This window comes from Corvus cornix, chromosome 8, assembly GCF_000738735.6.
Source record: "Corvus cornix cornix isolate S_Up_H32 chromosome 8, ASM73873v5, whole genome shotgun sequence".
Taxonomy (NCBI): Eukaryota; Metazoa; Chordata; class Aves; order Passeriformes; family Corvidae; genus Corvus; species Corvus cornix.
Window position 1 is genome coordinate 23,050,862 of NC_046338.1, and position 20,199 is coordinate 23,071,060.

General features: G+C 37.6%; 1 protein-coding gene across 1 annotated transcript; it reads right to left on the minus strand.

Annotated features, from left to right (window-relative positions):
• Nucleotides 1-27: 27 nt before the first annotated feature.
• On the minus strand, nucleotides 28-16,691 carry LOC104695420 (beta-1,3-galactosyltransferase 2-like). Its single transcript, XM_039555608.1, has 5 exons — nucleotides 16,607-16,691; nucleotides 11,371-11,472; nucleotides 2,822-2,985; nucleotides 2,424-2,504; nucleotides 28-1,608 (listed from the first exon to the last, which is right to left on the minus strand). The coding sequence occupies exon 5, from the start codon at nucleotides 1,596-1,598 to the stop codon at nucleotides 522-524; it is 1,077 nt and encodes a 358-aa protein (XP_039411542.1). The 5' UTR covers nucleotides 1,599-1,608; nucleotides 2,424-2,504; nucleotides 2,822-2,985; nucleotides 11,371-11,472; nucleotides 16,607-16,691; the 3' UTR covers nucleotides 28-521.
• Nucleotides 16,692-20,199: the final 3,508 nt, after the last annotated feature.

A 20,199-nucleotide genomic window follows, 5' to 3' on the forward strand; every position in this document is an offset into this window, starting at 1 on the left:
TCTTCAGGGAGGCTTCTTCGGTTGTAGCTTCTTTATAATGAGCAAAACTTCATATCAATGTTTGAGGCATGAACTATTTTCAGTCTCTGACAGTGGTGCATAGGCAAATTACATCTGAGCAGTATAAAATTAGCACACTAACTTATTAGTTTGTAATGTAAGGTAAATGTGTCAGCTATACAAGATGAAAAAATAAATTTCATTGCATCTTCTTTGCTTTTTCTTCAGTAGGGTTGATATAGCCTCTTGCTATATTTTAAAACAGTATAAAAATTAATTGATCCTTCATCCAAAACTAAATAATGTACCAAGCAGTATTTACTCAACAGAGAAAGGCTTCTTTATGAAGGAAAAATCCTTTGAATTCAACCTAATACAAAACCTAGGTACCTGATTCAGGATGTCCCTGGACCTTGAAAGTGATCACTACACAGATGTTCTGTTCTTACTAAGAAAACATCTGCAGCTTTGTCCATTGTCAAAGAAAGTTCCTAGGATGCTCCAGGATGGAGCTTTCTTTTCTAACACGTGTTTTCCTTCTCTTGCAGTGTTTCCCAGTAGATTATGTGCTCATGTGGTGAAATGTGATGAGATGTAATTATTTTATTGTACACACAAGGTGAAAATGGGACCTTGTGTATGTTAAACAATGAATGAGGTGGAGGTACTATTTTTACTCCCTTTGCATTAAGACAAAACCCTACATAAACATCTTCCAAATGTATGAATTTAACTGTTAAAGAAGCGTTGACGATTTTTGCAGCCAGGTCTCCAGAAAAGACGTAGCCAGTTCCTGAACAAAAAGGGTGGTATCTGTTACCTGGGAATTCTTCTTCTGAAATGTACCATTTACTGGCTTTATTCCGAATAGGCCTGTGCCCTGACATTAAACAGCCTGTGAAATAGTTCTGTGTGGAAGGTGGGAGAGGCCTGAGGAGCTTCTCAATCAGGTGCACTGTATTGACAAAAACGTCACTGTCTGTCTTCATAGCAAACCTCGTGCCACTGCAGTAAGAGGCCACCCACCTCATGCCCATCAGAGTCTTAAGAGTTAAGTTGTTGTAGGTGTCCAGGAAGTCCTGCTGGATAATATCATGATATTGCTCGCTTTCTCTCAGCAGTAAATCCTCATTTGCATCCTGGGTCTTGATGCCAAGCAGGAACAGCCGAACGATGTCAACGCCTGGAACCGCAGTTTCATTCCCCCAGGTCTTTCGGATGGCGTTTCTGTGCTGAAGTTCAGCTGCAGTTGTTGATATCAGCAATACCAAGAAAGGTGCTTTATCTTTGCACTTCTCTTCTTCATTAATAATGAACGTAAATGACTGTGTCGAAGTGGATGTGTTTTTGTTCTCAGATTTCTCATTTTCCGGTGGTAGTTCTCCATTTTCTTTCCCTGAGATTTGTTTGAAATTTGGAAATACTTTTTTAAGTAAACTCGCTTCACTTTCCATGTGACGATCATCACTTTTAGCAAGGCGAGCAGAATTATAAGAATAGGAAATCAAATATATTGCTGTAAAAAAGATGGCAGAAACCAGGAAAAGATTTCTCTTGGTGCATTGCATAGGACAGAAGAATCCACTACAGTAGCTCATGTTGGCAGCCCTGAAAGGATGCACAAAAAGCACAGATATTTTGTCAGAAGAGCAGCTAATTTGTCATTGTTTTCCTCTGTGACACAGCAATATAAAAGCCACCTTCAGGATTCTGGTCCTTCAGGATTCCTTTCATTTTGTTATTGTTAAAAATATCTTATTATTTGATTTTAGAATGAATTGAAAAAAATGTTCATCAAAGACCAAAAGAAAAAAAACCCTAAAATTTCGTTATTTAGTTTTCAGGCTTTTCTTCCTAAGAGAAATACAGTATGCTAAAAATAGTAAGAAATAAATGAAACTAAATAAATACACTATTAAATGTAATAATTTCATCAGATAGAACAGAAATTATTCAAATCTGTATTTAAATATTGAAATATATGTCAAATATAAAGACAGCTTAACTTCCTGTAGGCTTTACAAAAAGTTATCACATAACCGAATCATCCAAAGTTAATGAAATATTATGATTGATTATGGATTCACAGTGTTGGAGGCTATCATGATAAATCAAAAATTTGATACATGGCTGAAAGTGATTGTCTAGGCTCTATAAAACATTCATGCAGATAGACTTTGAGATCAACTGCCCCCTGCCAGCAACAAACTCTGCAAAGAATGCTTGAAACAAGTGGCTTGGTCTAGATCCATACATTTTAAATGGCTTCAGCTGAAGGATCCCATCCTCCCAGACTGCAAGGACACGTAAAGTATTTGCACTGGAACTCTGCAAATACTGTCACTTTGGGTAGTTCTTTGGGATTCCCATAATAGCCAGTTTCAAATTCTGGCTTCTTTCAATGAAACGATATAGAAATTTACCTAAGTCTTGGAGATGCTCCACAGTTTGCAGGGAGAAGGAGATAATCACATGTATCCCTCACACCATGAACCGGTAAATTCCTGGAGGGAAGTGCAAGTTAAATGTGTTAAAGTGCTTTTCTGGTCTCTGAAGGGTTCTCTACATGTATTTGAAAGGGAGCTGCAGAAGTACAGTAAATCAGATTTTTTCAGATTTTTTCGTGCCAAAACACTACGTAACAGATGCAATGTGTGTAGCTCCCAATCAAACAGCAAAATTAAATACTTATCATCTTTGAAAGTGCAGGTTCATCCCCGCCATACAGCCATGGTATTTTTTGATGGATTCTTTAGTAGTTTCTTGCTGCTCCACAAAGAAATGACAGATTTAGAAGGACTGAAATGATCAGGAATCCTACCCTCTGTTCCTATGGAGAATCTGAGGACAAGCTCACAGGTCCTTGAATTTCTGTTCTAAGTCTTTTCCAGAGGAATTATGTATTAACACAAAGGAAAATGCAGCAGGACCTTCACTCTTCTGTTTGATAAGGTAAAAATACTCTGTTGCTTGTAGCAATGAAGCCTGTAAAATGAGACTGGATTTAATAATTTTAGAATAGGCAACAGAAATGCAAAGTAAGAAATTAATTTATGCTCAACTATATTAATCTGGATAAAATAGATATCGTATAATCTGAATATAAATGTGTGGTGGATAACCCTTGGCCAGCATCCAAACATTCACCCCACATGCTCACCCCACTTTCCCTCTCCTCAGGAGGACAAGGGGAGAAAATAGGATGAAAGAGTCCATGGGTCAAGATAAAGGACAGGAAGATCACTTACTGGATACCATCTAGGACAGAAAAACCTGGCCAAGATGAATTTAAACGTATTGCTATTTGGGTAGTGAGAAACAGAGACGAAAATATAAAACAGTACATTTTCCCCATTTTTGCTGGGCTCAACTCAACTTCTTTTCCTGCCTCTTCAGCAGCAGAAGTGGGTTGGGGATTAAGGTCCTTCCCTCATCCTCAAGTTCAAACAAATCTGCTCCAGTGAGAGCGCTCTAAGGGCCACAGTATCTTCAGGGAATGTCCTGCTGCTGTAGGTTGAGAGGAAAAGGGCATAAGGGTATTCTGTGATAAACTGGTCAATGGTTTGATGCAGCTCACATCTATCACACACCTATAAAACATTAAGAACGCAGCAAGTAATAGCTTAGCTCTAGCAATCTTCCATCTTACTTTTTTGGCTCTTTAGAAACTGTGTATTTTGGCATCATACATTATTAAACATCCAGGATCCAAAAAACAAAGTAATGTAGAAAAGAGCGTGGGCAGTACGACATCAGAAGTCAAGAAGCATTTCTGTACCCATTACTTGCTTTACTGTTATTTGAAATATAAGAACTTCGGCACATGAAAATAAAAGAGCAGAGGGTAATTTTCAAAGTTCTAAATGCATTCAATATTCTAAATTTTCTGGATTAAACTAAAAATATTTTGTCAAAGTCTTTGACTTCTGTTTGTTTTGACAGCACAATTCCATTAGGTGAAATCCTGGTGCCACTGTGGAAAGAACAGAAACTTCTAAGAAGACTTTTCTAAGAGGCAGCTAGAAGACTTATTGTTTCAGCTTTGATTGAGTTATTACAAGATTAGTAGAAAATTCATGCTGCTAAAAAGCAAATGGTACCTATGTCTTCAAAAATAATTACAGTTTATCTTGCTTATGACTTTTTAAAATGCCAAGAAGCTCTCAAAATACAATACTCCTTTTCTATTATAATTTTTCACAGAAAAAAGAAAAATACTTTAGAAATAAATGCTTACCCACAATAATTACCCATACCATTAAACCAAAACAATTATAATTATGAAAATTATTTTTCTAAAGCCAACTGTGTAGCAAAATGCAGTGTGTATTAGGTTGCCTTGGGATACACTGATTATTCAGATGCACACGCATTTAACTACATTCAGATTTTAAAATTGCTTCATATGTGCTAAAAACCCCCCATAATTAGGCCTTATTAAAATAATAAAAAGGAAGAAGACGACTGAAAAGGAGTAGAGAAAAACAGGAAAGGAATTAGAAAAAAAGGAAAATTCATATGGTACTGTTTCTTTACATTCCTGTTTATGTTATCTTTTCCTTATTTATTGAAAAAAGACAGATTTGACAGCTTATGAGTGAAAATCTATCTCACTGCATTCTAATTCTATCCTATCTCATCACAGATTTTGGAAGGATTTAAAAATAAAACCCAACTCCTCACATTGTAGTGATGGCTTTTCTTGGTCTTAAAATCAAGAGTCAAACACGGTTAGAAAGGGGAAAAAGGGATTTTACCTTAGTATTTATTTTAAGGATCTTTAGGTGCACTACGTCTAGGTCGAATGTACCAAAATGCACACCCTAATGCACACTCCCAAAAGATCTGGTATATATTATAGGTTTTATTAATTAGCATACCTATCAAAGATTCTTCAGTGAGAGGCTTGAATGAGCCCCTCTCCCCAAGGAGCCTTCCCCTGGATGGTTCTATCTTAGTTTACAGAATGTGTTCTGGAGAGGACCTTGGGGTCTGGGACACGCTATCTTCTACTTACGAAGCTTCTAAAATGTTTAGTCTCTTAACAAACATGTCGAAGAACGTAGGCAAAAAGCACTAGGAATACAGAAGTTGTAAAAAGGTATAACAGGAGTATAAAAGAAAAGGCAAAAATTTTCATGGCATCATTTCTCACTTTTTAGAGGCTAACAAAACTCTACCTTGTCTAGTCTCTACTCTACGTTACCCGCAGAACCAGTTTACACAACCAGCTGCTCCACAGGTTATTACACAAATAACAACTACAGTTACAGCTATTATAAATGTTTCTTTTACCCAGGCCCAGTTTGGTAACCATGAGGTGAGGGTATCAAAAATATGATCAAATTTTAAGGTGTTATTTTTAGAAGCTACTTCATGTAGAATTTGAGTTCACTTCCAAATTTTATCTAAATCTTAATTATCCCACTTTGGTCCACATAAGAACTTCGGACACATTTTAGATCACAGTCTTATGCAAATCATGGGGTGAACTTTGAACCATGGTAACCAGTTGGGCAAACAGCAAACATGTAAAAAACAGTTTAAACTGCATCTTTCTGATTTGTATCAGTCTCTCTTCTTGGTGATTTCGGGAGTGAAGCAAAAATTTTCATGGCATCAGTAGCAATGGTTTGATATTTTCCCATCTTCTTGAAGTAATGAGTTTTAAAGTCAGGCCGTTCCAGGTGCTCCCACAAATGGCAAATTTACAAGTAATCTTTTGAGGAAATGTCAGGTGTGTTTGAAGGTGCAAACAGTAGGCTGGCAGAAAATACTGGATAAAGCTGATTTAATCTCAAATTGCCGACTGACAAACACATCACAGCATCTTGACTACTTGGTCTTGGTTTAGTTAAGCCAGCTTTAGGCATATTGACTAAATGTCCATAAATGAGCTGGGGAGTGAGGGAAGAAGAGGAGATGCACCCACCTAAACTAAAGGCAGCGTCTCCTGGAGAGCGGCTCGGTCAGGGCACTGCCATGTTCTGCAGCCCTTCTGGCTCAGCTCAGACTCACCAGTCCCTTGGGAAGAGCAGGATGTGCAAAGTCCTGGCCCCACCTCCTGCTGGCTCTGTAGGACCTCCCAGCGATGGCCCTGGAGTCAGTGAGATGAACCAATAACTGCCCAACCCCTCTTTTTTGAAACCTGTATTGAATTTCAAATCCATGTACCACAGGATTTGGAGGATTTGGAGGATTAACTTGGGCATCGCAGCAAAACTTTTTCTTGGTGGTTATAAAGAGAAGCAGAGATTGCAGTTTCTGTCTGTACTAGTTTATGGTTGGGTTACAGGTGAAAAAAAGCTGTCTTAAAACCACACAAGGAGCAGAGAGCTGCTTGTGCTCCCTTTTACCGGCACCATTTGGCTTCCCAGAGAACCCAGGTAACCCTTCTGTGGTTTGCATATAGAAACTCATCTAAACATGTACTGCTGAGGTGTGACATGGATCAGTGCTGGAGAGAAGAGAGTGAGGAAATAAAATTATCTTGGTATGTATTGTTGGAAAGGTCTACATTCCGTTTTTCAAAATTTGAAATAGGATGTTTTTAAGAGTAAAAGATGTGATATGTGATCTTTAAAACCACTGTCTGTTACAATGATTACAGCAATTTGAACAGGAAATGGCTTAATTAACTGTGAAGAGAATTAAACACTTTGCATAAAGCACTGAAGAAGTATATTAATAACAATTGCACATATTTAAAGGAGCATATGGAATTAATTTAAGAAATGTATAAAGTATTTATCTGCTAGGGTTGTGTAAAATCTTTGTATATGTCCTTTCCTGATTTAAATTATGCCTAGACTGAGCTACTTTCATCAAAATGCTACTTCTACACAGAAACAGTACTTTTTTTTTTTTTCCAATGGAATACTTATTTATTTATTTATTTTAAACCAGAAATATGTGAAAAACTGAAGAAGAATTTTAGGTTCTTTTTTTCCTTTACATAAGTACACTGTGGATTTAAAAACAGTCTCCAAAGAGAATTGAACAGCAAAAGCTATCCTAGAATTTGCTTGTCTCTAGTTAGCTGCTGTGTGGTTTTCTTAATGTACACACAAACATGGCTGCTAAATACTTAATCATATAAACAGCACAATTCCCTTCCTGTTTTTATGCAAGTGAAGTGCAATAAAATTTGTCATGGGACAAAAGGAGAGCAGACTGCCGGAGAGGAGCCAAGAATTTCTTGTTAGTCTAACAAAAGTATCCTATCAGAAAATATCTACTGGTTTAATTTAATTATTACTAGCAAAAGGGGGAGTGAAGAAGGTGGGGGAAAATAGTTCTACACACAGTCCCTGGTATCTCTCTCTTTTCTGTCACGTCACACACCTTGTTTAATGCTCCTCTGCTGGGGTCCTATGAGTAGTGGCACCAGATTTTCTCAAGAAGATGGACAAGGAGAATAGTTTATGGCAAATTGCCAGTGCCTCACAGTCTCTACCAGGAGGAACATCTTGATGTTGATGGCAGTGTCTTTGCTACCCAAGAACTCAGCAGTGCTAATTTCTGTGTGTTCTGCAAGACACCACTTTGCTCTTTCTTTCTTGGTTCTCAGTTGACATGAAGCCTGATTTTATTACACGTGCTCTGTTGACTTTGGGTATTTCCTCCTTCTGTTCTTTAACTAAATGACACTGACTAAATTCAGCTTTATCCAGCTGCCAACACTGCATTCTAGCAATAAGTACTTAGATACTCGTCACACTTTTCCTTGGTTATCATCCCATATGTACATTCCCCTGTACTACCCTATACTTCCCTTTCAGAGCCATGGAACAGGTACTCAACACAAAATAGCTATTTGCTGCAGAAATAAAGACAAATAACTCGCAGGTGTTGGGCCACAAAGTTGTGGAAAGCCAAAGTAATCAAGTAACTACACAATTTGTTGTCCCAGCTTTAAAAAGCTAGAACAAAGCTCCAGCCCTCATCCTGTTAACTGACCTGAAGAAAGAAACTTGTGAACTTATGGGAACTATAAGCAAGGGTGTGCTTAGGAGCATAGTGGAGAGAGTAATCTAGTAATGCTACAGCAATTTGCTGTCTCACATCTGGGTTTGTGTTTGTTTTGTTTTTCTTTTAATTAAAATAAACTGCATTGCCAGCAATTGTTAGCAGTATACAGATAAGAGAACATTGGTTCATATCTACATGGATCATGTGGGAATTTATGAAAGGTGCCAGGTGACCAGTCTCCCTTAGAAAATGCCATTCTAGTGGAAAGAACAAGGACACTTCTGAGCAGTACTTCTAAAGGATAACATCCTCCACAGTTTTAGGTTCTTTGGCAGATGCAAACAGAATATAAGTATTCACCTGGATAAACAAAGTGTGATGCTGAGAATGAACTGCTGGTCTACAGATCTCCATAGAGAACTAAACAGAGACTTTAGCATGGTTTTTAGACCACAAGACACCCCAAAACAGTATCAGTTTTAACCATGTCATTTCTGACAAATGTCTGCTTGTACCTTTCTAATGTGTATTTAAATAATTTAAACCCTGTAATCTTCCAAAGCATCTATTTAATGTAATGCCTCATTACACTATTTTCTTAATCCCAACTGATATTCCCATGCTACTTAAATTCATCACCTCTTGAAGCATTGAAAAAAAAATACTCTTTTTCTCTGTGATAACTTCTCCCTTGTCCCTTCTCAGACTTAACTTGACATGTTTGCTGAACTTCCAACCACTCTCATTTCTCCTTCTTAGTTCTCTCCAGTGGATCTACATTTACCTGAAAGGACAAAGGGGACTCATTACCTCAGGTGAAGCCTTTCCCTGGGGGAGGAGAATGGAAGGATTACTTTATGTGTCCTCCAGGCTTTTGCACACTTTTTTCTTTTTTTTTTTTTTTTCTAAACCATTAGATTGCTGATCCACATGATCTGCTGTGTAGTGATCCACTTATTTCTGGCAAAGCAGTAAGTGTCTTCGGTGAGCTCAAGGTGCTTCTACACAGATTATGAAACTGTTGTACCTTCCATTACAATCACTTTAGACCGTTTCCTGAGTTAGGCTTTAGAAAGCTGTGTGATCACTGTGTCAGTCATTGTCACTGCAGACACAGAGCACTGACCACCCCGCTGAATATTTCTTATCTATGTACTATGGCACAGAAGATATTTGACTCTTTAAAGATATTCAGAAGTGCATCATTTAAATAAAAATGTAATCATTTAATGGTTTAATTAAATGATTTGCATATAATAATTTAAAGGCAAAAAGAGGTGCTTGTATTCAAGCTATAAATACTCTTACATGTCTAAGCAGAGGCAAAATAGATAAAACTTTCCTACCTAGAGAAGTGTGGGGTTTTTGATGGGAAGGGTTTTGTAATGACGCCATCTTGTGATCATGGCCAAAATGATGCTGTCTGCAAATCCAGCAGTGTTTCATTTTAGCTACTTGAGGCTCAGGCAGTGAGTGAACACACAACGTCAGCATCAAACTGATGGCATCGGGTACCTATCGGCTTTGTCCCTTTTCTTTGTTTGACCCAAACTGTTTCCCCATGGTTGGCTTTTCATCAGGTGGGTCTTCAACAGATAATCCAAACAGAAGGTGCCAAACACAGCTCCTCATAGTTTATGAATGTTAAAATCCCCACAAACTTGAGGTTGCTGCATATAAGGAACTGGCTCTAGAATTTCTTTGAAAATTATACCTCATACAGAGTCTTCTATCCAGGTTTATTTAGGAATTTACACATACCATTTTAACAGAAGCGGGTCTTTGCAAGGATAATACTACTTCACTATACACAGCCACCTTCAATATCTGCATTTTACTATAATTAACTAGAATTAACATGTAGATAGGGCAGTATGAAAAATTCAATTTAAGATCTGGAATCAGCAAGGAGAGAGTTTATATTTTAAAACAAACAAAAAAAGTAGCTTAGACAGAGGTTGGAAGCATGAGACTCAATATTTGCTTGTTTGCTGCAGCTGTGTCTGGATTCTTAACTAAATTTATCATGGGCACAAGAACCAGATCTGCATCCCTTTTCTTTATTAACTGTAGTACTTGGCTAAGTTTTTATAGGAATTATAATAAGTTAGAATAGCTATTTGTATTAGAGATGTTTGGATAATTTATATTTTATAATTAAAAATTCCGACAATAAGGAGTTTCTTAGATCAGTTACAACAAAAATTAACATAAATTTAATTATGGGTGTTTATGTGTGGGTAGTTCATAAACAACTAGTCTGCAGGATTAGTGTCTCCTGATGCCTTATGTGGAGACCTATAAAAGCTGCAGGATGCTGAAAGTCTTTCTTGCCTCATCTCTTGGTTAGTCATGAACTTCTGTAATTTAATTCAGCAAAAAATGACATTTATAAAGCTTCATTATTTGCTGGAACACGAGCTCCTAGTTCTGTCTCCACAGGGGGATATGCACATGGAAAGTCCTGAGCATTTCTCTTCAGCTGTCACTGGCTGTAATTCAAGGGACTTGTTCACTGCAGGGACCGAGAATGTTCCTTCACCAGTGGAACTGTGGATCTCGTGTTCTTCTGTGCACAGGCTCACCACAGGAAGTCAAAACACAGGATGGGAAAAGCAGAACCCTCTCCAGCTGGGAAAGGCACTGAACCAGCTCTGTCCTGTCCTGGATAGAGTGCTACCTTCATCTCCCTGTGGCGGCTGCCACGTATTTTAATGTCACTCTTATGCATCAGGCATGAGCAATGAGTACTCCTCAGATCTCCAAAAGATGAAATCAAAATGTCCCCTTGTTGGACTATTCTGACCCAGAGGTGAGGTTAGGGGGAGATGGGCAGAAGCTGGCAGCCTTTCCCACACAGCTGCTGCTGTGAGCATGTGCAGAGACACTACACAGAGACCCTGAGAAACGCCCCAGTGAAAACACAGGCACCAGTGGATTTTTAGGTGCTGTGGGGATAGATGGGAGTTTAGTTGAGACTTTCAGTTTTCCCTGTATACATCTGAATTTCACACTGATCTTCCTTTATGCAGTCCATTGCATTTGGTAAATAATTTTCTGCTGCATTTGATAAATAATTTCACTATCTAAAGCCACACTGTATTTCAAGGAGACCCAAGGTGATGTTGACCATTGGAGCTCCCAGGATTGTTGACGGCTACCTGACCCAGGCACGGGTTTTACCATCTATATTTTTAGGTCTGTGTTTCTTTTCTAAACCTTTAAAACAAGCTGCCATAAATGAGGGGGGAAATCATCTTCATTCAGGGCTTGTAAGGAAAAATTTGCTTGTATAAAGAATTATATCTTACCAAGGAAACTATGCCATGAATTCCACACAAGATTAAATCCTCATTTTCAGACAATTCCAAAGAAATACCAGCATAGGGATCTGCATACCTCTCATCATCTAACTTGGCCAAAGACAGCTGCAAATCCAGATGTGAGGGTGTTTGGTCCTCCAGCATAACTGTTTCAAAACCCCAGCATCATGTTTCAGTTCTAAAATAATGAGAAGATACAAAGAGCAGGGTTAAATAAAATTTAAAAGCACCTTTACTTTCCTGAGTGAGAATGTCTAAACTATACCCTTCACCTTTCTGCTGGACCCCCAGGCACTTACTCTCAGTCCTGACAGTCAAGAAGGACTCCTTTAGGAGCTGTTTAGCAAGTTGTCATAGTTGTCACTGTCAGGCAGTTGCACTGTCACATTTGGACAACTTTCAGCAAAATGGGCCATAAAAGGGCAAAATTTTGGTGTGCAAAAGGCACTTCAAAAAGGGAACGTCTTACAAGTGTTTTTAATATCTTGTAAGATAAAATATCTTCTGAACTGATTCGTTTAACAAATTCTGGGAAGGAAGATTTTTCTCACTTTACAGTTTAAGGGATTTTGTGATTTTGTGCTACGTCTTAAATCCTCCACTAGGCTAAGAAGAAGGATGCACTGAAATGATTATATTAATCATACTGGACTGAAGGATGAGTATAAACAGGACTCGCTTTTCTGGCACTCATGCAGATGTTCAGGTTACACAGTAGAGAGAACAGTTTTCACTGGTATGGAATGCTCTACAAGCTGTACTGTGGTTTTACATAACTAGTTCAAAGTATTTGTATGTATTAGTTCAAAGAGGAACTATCAACTCTTCTGTGGGTGTAACTGGTATTCCTTTATCGTGGCTTAGTCTTAGCTGGGCCTGTAGATGGTGGTGTAACCCCACTAATAATGTAGTGACATATGAGGATATTCATTTTTGTCACTGGCCAATACCCAGCTCATGTTACAGAGCAGTCATAAAATCCATGTGTTATCAGTCTCCATAAAACTAGCTGGTAGTACCAGTTCAGGTTTTTTTGGAAAACTGTCTGGTTTACAGCATCTGAGTTTGCCTTCTTACTGTCCACGACAACCAAATCGTTATTTCCTAGAACAGATTGCACAGAAAACACTCCACTGTAATAAAATAAGAATTTTTTTTATGTTCCCGTGGGGGGAAAAAATTAGAATTGTCATTTTAGTCTGGTACCTAAACAAACACTACTTTTATGTCAGCAAAGTTTAAAAAAGTAGCCTTGTGGGAAAACAAATTCTTAGAATGTATCACATAGTCTTTTCAGTACATACTTTTGTAGTGCTTTAAACATCAAGAGCAGAACAAGAAAGTAAATTTGGAGTATTTACCAATAAACTTCATCAATTCAGAATGAACTTAAGCGTAAACTGCCAAGAAAAATGAACGTCTTCTACATTAAACAATGGGTTATGAAGACTGAGCTGATTGCATTGAAATGATTTAATGGTTATTTTTTGATTCAAAATAAGTTTCACTTCCTGTGGACAGAGTTTCTGAGTTAGAAAACTCAATTTTCAAAATGCCTTCTACAAAGCTTGAAGAAATTGTACTTTCCTAGTCATTATGGAGAGCACAGGAATAGACCAAACCTTTATCAAGACACTTACTCAGTACATTGTACATAACATAATGAGATATTTTTAAGTTCTTTGATCACTTCTCAGACTGGATTCTGAAAGGAAGGATAAGATACCTTTTCCCTTATGTCATGGTATGTGTTGTGGAGTATGTTCCCAGCACACTGTTTCGTGGGATCCTCTTGACTGCATGGGAATTCACATCACAGGAATTGTGTGACCTTGTTCATACAAGCATAGTTAGCTCACATCATTCGTGAACAAATGAAGAGGGTTTAATCCACAGGCTTCTCAAACACAAAACATTACCTGCAAGGCAGATTCAATGCTTTTGGACTGATATATGTTATTCCTACACTCTGTAAATGCCTTGGGTTCTGTGCTTCTGAAGCAAACCAAATATCAAGTAATTGCAGTCCTGAAAATGGATATATATCAGTGCCATGTATTATAGAAAAAACTTGTGAAATCAAGATAAACAGCAACATATTGTCCTAAAAAAACCCCTTTTTCCCTGAAGACAACAAATAGAAAAGCAAAAGATCAGCCACTAAAAATATTTGGCTTTCTAACATGAAGTTAAACTGTTACTTCCTTATCAAAGACTCAGAACTTTTTCACCAGAGTTCTGGATTACACTGTTATGTTTTAAAGACAAGACCATGAAGGTTAATAGGAAATTCTGTGAGCAACAGAAATTGTAAGTTCTGAAAAATTTATTACAGCATACTTAATGCATATGGCTGACCTAGAAAAGCAATGATGTATGCAATGTTCTAAAATTAGTATACGAAGTGGTAAAAACTGATGACTTTTGTGATGACTTGCATTCTTCTTCAGTTATGCTCTCCCTATTTCTCTTAGTGATTTCAGCTACATCATATAATGTAGTAGCTGAAAAAAAATGTAGTTAAAAATTGTCTCAAGGAAAGTACAGAAAGAAGTATTTAGACATGCACCCTTTTTTTTCCCACTGAGTTCTAATTTCTTCCATTTTCTACCACACCTTGAGCTCCTACATTTTGTTTACATAACCTATGAATCAGTTTTGTACTTCAGAACACTGTCATATATAACAAGAATCATAGTTTTGAACTGTAGGAGTTGTCATAACATGGAAGTAGTAGCAAAAGGGAAGCTACACTCAGCAGCAAAAGCAATGGAAAGCAAATTTAGTGATGCTGCACAGAAACTTTCCCAGCTCTCAGAATAGCACTTTGCTGGGTATTTCCCTCATAATCAAAAGTTCCCAAAGGAAGAAATGCTCTTTGCTATCCTCAGAGAATAAAGTAATCTAAAAAGCAAAGGCTCCAACTCTAGAACTCTGTGACCACTTCCAAATTTCTTACTTCATGTGAAAGCAATGAGATACTTTGTCTTTGCATGACTATCTTAAATACAACATAGTGTGCTAATAGGAAGGGAACAGAGAACTAAGAGCTGAAACAACACTAACGTGTCCTAAGTTTAGAGATAAGCAGGTCATTGTAAGCAAAAGACCAAGACCTTTGAAAAATCTGACAATATTTTAATATAAACAGGTTTGTTCTTTAGGATTAAAATCGTATGGAAGTAATAAAGTATTCTATTGTTTTATATATAGCAAGAATAAGAATCAATTGGAAGCTTCTAAGTAAATTTCGATGAAAAAAGTATATGCTTTTTACAAGCTGGCTGTTCACTTCGCCTGTGCATGCAGGAGAGTCCCTTAATTTTTCTGTTTTGGTGCTATCTCCATGGTCTTAGAAAATAATTTTTCCATCCAAACAAAACTGACCAGTGAAATGAACCTGGGTTTCACACATCCCAGAGTATTTCTTCACTTACTGAACCAACACACATACTCTTACAGGGCTTTTTCTCCTTTATATCTTCTATTTGCGGGCTGCAGAGAGGAAAACCATCAATTTTCAAATACATTGAAAAGGTTTTGATTGTTTATTGTTGTAGCTGAAACATTTCAAAAGTAGAAGTTTCCAGGAAACTGTCAGCACAAGTAAAAATACTTGAGGTGTGTTCATGAAATCCTGTTAAGCTAAATTTCCTGTAAGAGCATGGTGTGAAGGAATGCAGCTTTTGTTCCTCCTTTCCTTCATACCTTGTTTCTGAGGTGTGGGAAATGATCAAACTCCTAACACCACCCTCCTCAATTTCTTATGCACAACTATGCAAATACAACAATTTAAAATCGTGCTTATGATTTCCTTCATTACGGAAGCTGCCATAATCACTTTATTTCCTTATAGAAACAGTTAAATCCCAAGTTATTTGTTCCCTTTTTTGTAAATAATAGTAAATGGTTCTTATGCTAGACAATTCAGATTATTGCTCACAAGGGCCATCAAGTTATGAATGCACTAAAGTGCAGCAAGAATAAAATATCTACCACCTTAGAGCTTATGAGGTGTCCAAAAATCTTGGAAATTCTAATGGGCTGTGATGTATTTTGCCACTGCAAGTGACTTTCACAACTTGCTGTGCAACAAATGATTTAACCATTGCCAATCTGTTCTTGGAAATTAAAGGCATTAATTAAAATGCACTTCCTTGTTACTTGCAATGCCATCCTCCTGTAAGCAGAAATGCATGGAGAAGAAACCCCCCTTCAGTGTGAACTTCAGCAAGAAGGGTAAGAACTAGTTTGACAAGCTTTTCAAATAGCCCCGAAAAAATGTTCCAGAAGCATTACTTCAGCACTAAGGTGGTGTTTGTGCAGGTCTGAAGATACGAGGTAGACTACGGAACCATAAAACTGATACTTGAGACAAGTACCATTTTACTTCTCTCTTGCTTCTGTTTCCAGCTTTCCTTTTCTTCATCCAGTTTTAATTTAACCTTTATGACTTGTGTAAGAATATCTATTTGAAACTGAAACCCTACCCTATGTTAAGAGGATACATCCTGACCCAAACCCAATGTTCTTAGCAGTTTTAAATTCGGTATGGAAAAAAACCAACCCCAAAAGATCTCCTCTGTGCACGTACAATAAAATGTGCAAAGTACTCTATAACATAATACATAAACTTTATTTCCTACCTGTCTAACTGCACTGCGACATGATATACTTTACATTAGCTATTATTTCTGCAAATTCTCATTTTCTCTGTCAAATGATGCATGAAAGCGAGAATCACTACAGCTTAATGGAATAAGCCTCTTATCAGTGCTATATATCAAAGGCATCCCTCTATGAACACCTAAGGACAGAGGGATCATAAGTTCTAAAACAATTTCACTTGAATTCACAATAGGTCACTGGGTGTGAGGTTTTGCTGCTGCTGTTTATTTTTCCCTTGCTGTGCGGACAAGGATCAGCGTTATGCTGTTATTTGTTCTTTACAGGCTTATGTGTGCTGCAGGTCAGTAGGGGGTTACAGATAAAGAATGATGTCAAGAGGAACTTCTCTGTCTTGAAGAAGCACTCAACTTGTCTCTGTTGCACAAGTTTGGAAAAGAAAAAAGGCATATTTGAAATAATTTATGTAATAATATCAATGTTTCGTGTAACAGCATCAACATAATATGAGTAATATAATAATTAGGAATTGATGCAGCAGCAAAAAGAGGCTGGAAATAGTTTTTTATATCCAAGTCTTTATCACATAGGCTATGCCCAAAGAAGAGTGGCCCAGGTTTGGGGTAAGCTACAAGGAGCGATGAGGCAGGAGAGGGGAGAGAAAGAGAATTCAAGTCCATGACTACCTTGACCTGGGCTGATCTCCTCTGCATCTCTTCTGAGTCTGTGGTAACAGTATTTTGTAGCTGCAAGAGAGACAGCATGATTCAAGTACCATCCTGGAAGAGAGGAAAACAGTCTTTGATAAATAAAAATCAAATAAAAAATATTCCCAACTTACCTTTGTAGAGGGCAGAGGGAAGTCCAGGGCTGTGTAAAAGGTTTCAAACAGCACAGTAAGAATTCAGAAAACTTTTCATATATGCCCTCTTTTTGCACACTGTTGAAAGGCAAACTTCAGCTTTCATTTCTTTTAATCATATCAAGCTTATGATGTTGTGGGACAAATTGATTCTGACTGAAAGTGTTCAGCTGGCTGCCTACTACTACTTCCCTTTTCCACTTTCATTATCAAGTTGCATCTTAGCTAGATCTTCCAGCTATTTGGAGATTTAACTTATACAATCTCTGCTTCGTCTTAGTTGCACCCTCTTTTGGATTCAGTCAAGAGGTAATTAATACTTTTTTTACAGGAAGTCTATTATGTTATTATACTGACTTTCATATTTTTCATACTTTAGAGGGTGTGTTTCTTGCCCTGAGAAAAGGGCTGTGCCCACAACATCCTATTTGCTCCAGAACTTTTGACTTCAATCTATTTTTTTTTTCTGTCATTTCCTGGTGGTTCTGTGACATAGCATTTATCTGGGATGATTTCCTCTATCTTAGCAAAGCACTGAGATGAAGCAAACAAAGAGTGAATTATTTCAGTGAAACCTGACAAAGTTTCAAAAAAGCTAATAATTATTTGCATTTTTTTAAGAAGCTGGACAAACAGATTTCAAAAAGTTTCTGCCTTTGCAGCAGAAGAGTCATGTAATACTGTGCTCACGAGTATTCAGCTCACAGGTGAAGCAGTGTGAGCAGGAAGGGGACAGACAGAAAAGTGCTGACAGAGGCACCTGTACCAACTTCCTGTGTAAGAAGGGACAGTACAGCTGGAGGCATGGAACCGATATTAATTCATTTTTTCTTTGTGAGGCCATGAAGGTTTTATTTTTCTAACCCTTTTTTCTCAGTTCAAAGAACATTTGACAAGGGCTGACTCGGTGAACCAATCTTTTTAGTGTGATTTATGGAATCAAGTCATGAATCTTTAAACCCGGTGATATAAATTATATCTTCAAAGTATCATGAATTGCTGAATATTATATTATTTTCCAGTTTTAAAGGTTCTGAAGCAGAGAGCAAAACCAGCACTGTGTGATGAATACTGTCAATTACACAACACAAAATCAACACTTGATCCTATAGGTTATATGTGACTTTGGACCCTAAGTAAAGAGGATCTGTAAACTGCAAATTCAAGAATAGTGCAACCAGATTAATAAAAAGGGCTCAGAGTGGTCATAGACATTAGTAATAAATACTGAAATACTTCCACCATGTTTCATGATCATACTTTGTCTATTTCAAACACTTCTGAATTTTGCTATTGTATTGAAAATGATGAATTATTTCTCCTCCTGTACACATCTACTAATGTAAAGAAATTGCTGACAATCAACTCACCTTTCAAAAGCCACATTATCTCTCCAGGACCTGCTTCCTCTGCTGGTGAAGTTGCCTTATCAGTTCAAGCACAACAAGTGAGAATGCTCTAATGAGTAAAAGAACTAGTGCACTTAGCAGAAACCATGGAAGACTGGTCAAAAGTACCAGTATGTCCACTGCAGTACACAAGAAATAAACAGATATACTTGGGGAAAGGTGCAAAACTACTCCATCCTCATCAGTATCTTAGCAAAATCCATGCTTGTCTAATATCTCATTACAATGATGACCTAGCAGACAGAACATAACTCCATAATCAACCCAACTGCTCAAAGCCAATACTCTCTGCTCACACCCTATTTCCGCACTTGTGGAACTCTAATTCCAAGGATTTTACACTGATAATGAGATCAGACTCTCACTTCCTAAAAAAAACCAACAAACCAAACATCCAAAGTGATGAAAGCCATAAAATGCAATTTAGGGGGCACCAAATCACCAAATTGCAGCCACAAGTCTGTTGAATTAGCAAAGTGTGAAGAAAATGAGGCCCATGGTTCCTGGATGATGTTTAGTCGCCTTTCACTGTCAACAGATAACTGAGTTTGTTTTCTTCTGGTTCAAGTGTCTTTTCAGGACCCACACACCTGGATCAGCTTCTCAATACAAGTTACGAATTTTAGCTGGCAAATAGAATAATGACCACATTTTAAAAAGACAAAGAGCATCCTACTTTAGATACCAATTTTAGAAAAAAGAGTAAATCTCTGCCATGTTTCTCTCCACTGACAATAAGAGGAATCAAGAGAACGAGTCTGGATGTGGACAAATGTATCCATGATATTTTTTTTAAATAGATCCCATCCCTTCCCAGCCCTCTCTTCTCTGATGACTTACTCATGCTCCTTCCTCTTGTTATGGTCAGCATTCTTTTCCATTGGGATCTCACAATTAACACATTATTTATGCTTATTATACGTACTGTAACAGAAATTCTGCAGTTAAGTATAAACTGATCAATGCTCTAAAATGTTAAAATGTATTTTCCATCTTTTATTTAATGTCAAATAACACTTTAATTACATATAATATAGTAATGCCCAGAAATAAACAAGAATGCCTACAGAGATGTTAATTTGCATTGATGTAACTGAAGTATCAGTTACATTGCAGTGTGTAAGGTACAGGTCTGATTCTAACTGAAAATGGATAACTTATGAGGGGTTTTTGTTTTGTTGATCCATATGATAATTTGTGGGGGAAGGGGGAGAGCAAAAGGAAACTTGCTCATATATTTTGCATAATAAACATATGTGATCAGAAAAATGCTTTGGAATTCAAGTAACAAACCAGTCAGCAAAAACTTTACAGGAGGATAAGCCTAAGGTCCGATTTTTTTCTAGTTATTATTGTAGGTGACAAAAGAATCCTATGTATTAAACAAAACTTTTCTTTGAAAATATATCACAACTCCTTGGGATTGTCAGCTATTACTGTGACATCACCTGTGATTAACTGTCTGTCATTTTGTGGGAACTGGGCCCCAATCACAATGGGTGATATTCCTGAGTCCACCAAATCCCCTGTGCCAAAGGGACTCCAGATGCTCCAGCAAGCCTAATCCTGGTTGGTTGTTCGTTTGACTGCTGTCTCTGCCAGCTGAATCATTATCAGACAGTTGCCACACATGCCCTGTAGGATACCTGTAACCCCCTATTTTCACTTCTCTACTTTTCAATTACTTCTCCATCCCTACTATCAGCTACCTTTTTGCCCCCTATCCACCTTTTTTATCCACTGTGTCTCCTAAATTCCAGTCAGCTTCTGCCTCTAGTGAAGGCCACTAGAAACTCTTAATTCTCAATCAGATTACATATCTCTTTTCAAAATTTCAGTCAGATGCCCCAGGACTGTGTCTCCTCCTGCCTGACTTGAAACACACCTGAGGGAAGGTGTGTACCTGCTCTCAGCAGAGCTGCTGGATTTCACTTGTAACTCCAACAGAAAAACATGAAAATCAATAGTTTCAAGGAGATGTAAATCTTTCTTGTCAGGAGCTTCCCCT